The sequence below is a fragment of the Macadamia integrifolia genome, unplaced genomic scaffold, assembly GCF_013358625.1.
Source record: "Macadamia integrifolia cultivar HAES 741 unplaced genomic scaffold, SCU_Mint_v3 scaffold2980, whole genome shotgun sequence".
Taxonomy (NCBI): Eukaryota; Viridiplantae; Streptophyta; class Magnoliopsida; order Proteales; family Proteaceae; genus Macadamia; species Macadamia integrifolia.
Window position 1 is genome coordinate 29,121 of NW_024869108.1, and position 3,206 is coordinate 32,326.

Genomic DNA, 3,206 nt, shown 5'->3' on the forward strand with positions numbered 1-3,206 from the left:
CTAGGAGGCAGGCCTTTCGCCAAACTAGAGAGTACCAAGGGACCTTGCTAGCCATCCTTCTGATACCCTCCCATGCCAAAGAGGTAGAGAAAGACCCCAGAGTCAACAATGACCAACAACAGGTATCCACTAAGTCACCTGAGGGGATTTTAATCCTCTTAATTTTATCAAATATTCTAATGAGCTCCACCGATCTCACCTCAGGGATCACCTATTCTCCACCACTAATAAAGTCACCCACCTTATCATTAAATCAAAGAGCAGTCAAATCCATTATCTGAAGCTCCTCAAGCACTGATTTTGGCCCCCACCATTTGTCCTTCGAAAAATTTACAAGATTACCATTCCCGATAATCCATCTTTGATTCTCTTCCACAAAGCTCCAGACCTTTTTAACCCCCGATACAATGGAAGATGAAACGCATTTTTTGAGGCTGCCATCATTTTTAATAAATCGAGCCTTAAGGAAAGAACTGGCCACCGACTTCTCATGCTTGCTTCTTCATACTAGTTTGCATAGCATTGCTTTGTTTGTGTCTCTGAGCCTCCTGATACCTAAGCCTCCTTCCCCTTTAGGCTTACAAAGGTGTCCCATTTTACTGTAATTTTTTTTGCAGATTCTATCTCACCCATCAAGATAAAATTCCTCATCCACCGTTCCATTGTTGCTAACAGGGAAGTTGGCCACCAATAAATAGCAAAACTATGGTTAGGGATACCTGCAATGACCGATCTAACCAATTCTGTTCTTCCTGCCAAAGATAATAGGTTGCCTTTCCAACCCGCTAGGTGCCCCTTCACCTTGTCCATCACTGGCAGAAGGGCCTCTTTCTTCACTCTTCCCTTAAATATTTCAACACCCAAGTATCGAGTCGGGAAGTTATAGATCTGAATTCCGAGGGTATCAGCAATGATCTGCTTTCGATCTGGAGCAATCTTCCCGAGGAAGAGTTTACTTTTCTCTAGGCTAATGCACTAGCCTGAAAATTGTTGGTACTTCATCAAGAATTTTTTTAGGGTCCGAACATACCTCAAGGAGGCGTTGGTGAATATGAAGATATCATCCACGAATAGGATATGCCCAGGAGTGGCAGCGCCTCTTGGGCCATGGATTGCCTGTAGCTCCTTGCACTGAACCAAACTTGACAGCCCTCTGGATAGAACTTCTTCGGCTATAATAAATAGTATAGGAGATATAGGATCACCTTGTCTTAGCCCGCGCTCCACCTTGAAGTAACCCTGAGGACCTCCGTTCACAAGAATAGATATTTTTGACGATATCAGAAGTTGATGCAGCCAGTTGATCCAACTATTGGAGAAACCAAATTTACTCAAAACTTGAAAAATGAAAGACTAAGAAATAGTATCGTAAGCCTTCCTGATATCAATTTTCAGGCCAAGACCCCCACCTCTGGTCACTGAAAACATTAAGTTTGCTAACTCAGAGGCCATAGAGATATTATCATGAATCAACTTCCCCTTCTGAAATGCACCCTGCTCTTTTGAAATCAGCCGAGGAAGGAGAGGTTCCAGTCGCATTGCCATAACTTTGGAAATAATTTTGCAAAAGAAATTGCCCATGCAGAGAGGGCGAAATCTATCCAGTGTGTTTGCTCCCTCCACCTTTGGAATAAGGACCAAGAAATTATTATTGACCCCGTAGGGCATGTATCCAGTGCTAAAAAATTGTCTAACCGCATTGCACACTTCCACTTCCACTAAGGACCAGCACTTGTGAAAAAAGGCACCAGAGAATCCATCAAGGCCCGGCGAGCTATCCGGGTCCAACTCCCACACTGCCGTCCTTATTTCTTCATTTCCAGGGAGGGAATCCAACCTATAACAGTCCATTTGGTTAATGACTTTCAGGATATTATCCAGTAATTCTACATGGGTCTCTGTGGGAGCTTCTTTATGAAAGCGCTCAAAAAAATCTACAATATACTCCCCTATCTGATTTTGCCCTTCCACCATGGTACCGTCCAGCCTTTTGAGTGCTCTGATTGTATTTTTGTTTCTTCTCATTTTGACAGAAAGGTGAAAATATTTGGAGGTTCGATCACCAACTTTCAGCCATCCAATTCTCACCTTTTTAGCCTAGATTTTTTCATGATTTTCCAAGGCCTTCACCAAGCCGATCTTCGCATTAGCTTCCAAGGCAAACAAATGGTCGTTCATCCCTTCTCTCGCAATCTGGTCATGAATTTGGTTTAGGGCCGTCTTCGCGTTCTCAAGCTCTCTATCAATGTGAGGGAAGGCTGATCTCGCCCAGGTCTTCAAAACCCCTTTCAGCCGCTTCAATTTGGAAGTGAGAACAGCAATAGGGGGTCCCACAATCGATTTAGACCAAGACGATGCCACCACATTATTAAATTCCTCATGGTCCATCCAAAACTAATGGAACCGTAATGGACAGTTTAAGTGGCGCTGACTAGCAATTGCAGTCATCAGAATCGGTCCATGATCTGAAGCTATTCTAGGCAAAACCACTTGAGAGGAGTTTTGGAAAATGGTCAGCCATTGCTCATTGCAAAAGCTTCTGTCAAGCACTACAGACACATTACCAGTTTTTCGATTGTTACTCCATGTAAATTTTCTCCCACTCGAAGGCAACTGCGACATGAAGCAAGAGTCCACCATAGCACTGTACTCCACAGCTGACCCCATGCTGAAGTTTCCTGGGCCCTTCTTTTCATGAGACTGAAGGGTAGCATTAAAGTCACCAACCATTGCCCACGGAGTGGGAGTGGTAGGAATATCCGCAGCCAAGTCCAACCAAAGATCTCTTCTCTTCGCCCTAAAACTGCTAGCATGGATGAAGGAGACTTGCATTTGGGTGAGGTCCCAAGTCAGAGCAACCGTAATATGCTGAGAGGATTCTGAGATCACCACCGGACAACCCAGATTTCTTTTCCACATAATCCATAAATTTGAAATTCTCCCTGTTCTATTGTTAAAAATAAATTTATTGAAAAAGCCCAACTTATTAAAAAATAAGTTTGGAAAATCACTCACAGAGACCATTGGCTCGGCGATACGAAGAAGGTCTGGGTCCTTCTGCTTAACTAAATCTCTTAAGGCGCGCTTGCCGACCGCCTTCTTTATTCCTCTTATATTCCAAAAGAGAATCTTCATAAATTACTTCCTGGTATCAGCCTGGCGGTCAGACCTCAAGGCCTACCCTGTCGCTGAATTAGCTTTTCCTT

General features: G+C 43.6%; 1 protein-coding gene across 1 annotated transcript; it reads right to left on the reverse strand.

Annotated features, from left to right (window-relative positions):
- Positions 1-253: 253 nt before the first annotated feature.
- LOC122067574 lies at positions 254-1,974 on the reverse strand. Its single transcript, XM_042631403.1, has 3 exons — positions 1,427-1,974; positions 1,031-1,309; positions 254-434 (listed from the first exon to the last, which is right to left on the reverse strand). The coding sequence occupies exons 1-3, from the start codon at positions 1,972-1,974 to the stop codon at positions 254-256; spliced, it is 1,008 nt and encodes a 335-aa protein (XP_042487337.1).
- Between the last annotated feature and the right edge of the window lie 1,232 nt (positions 1,975-3,206).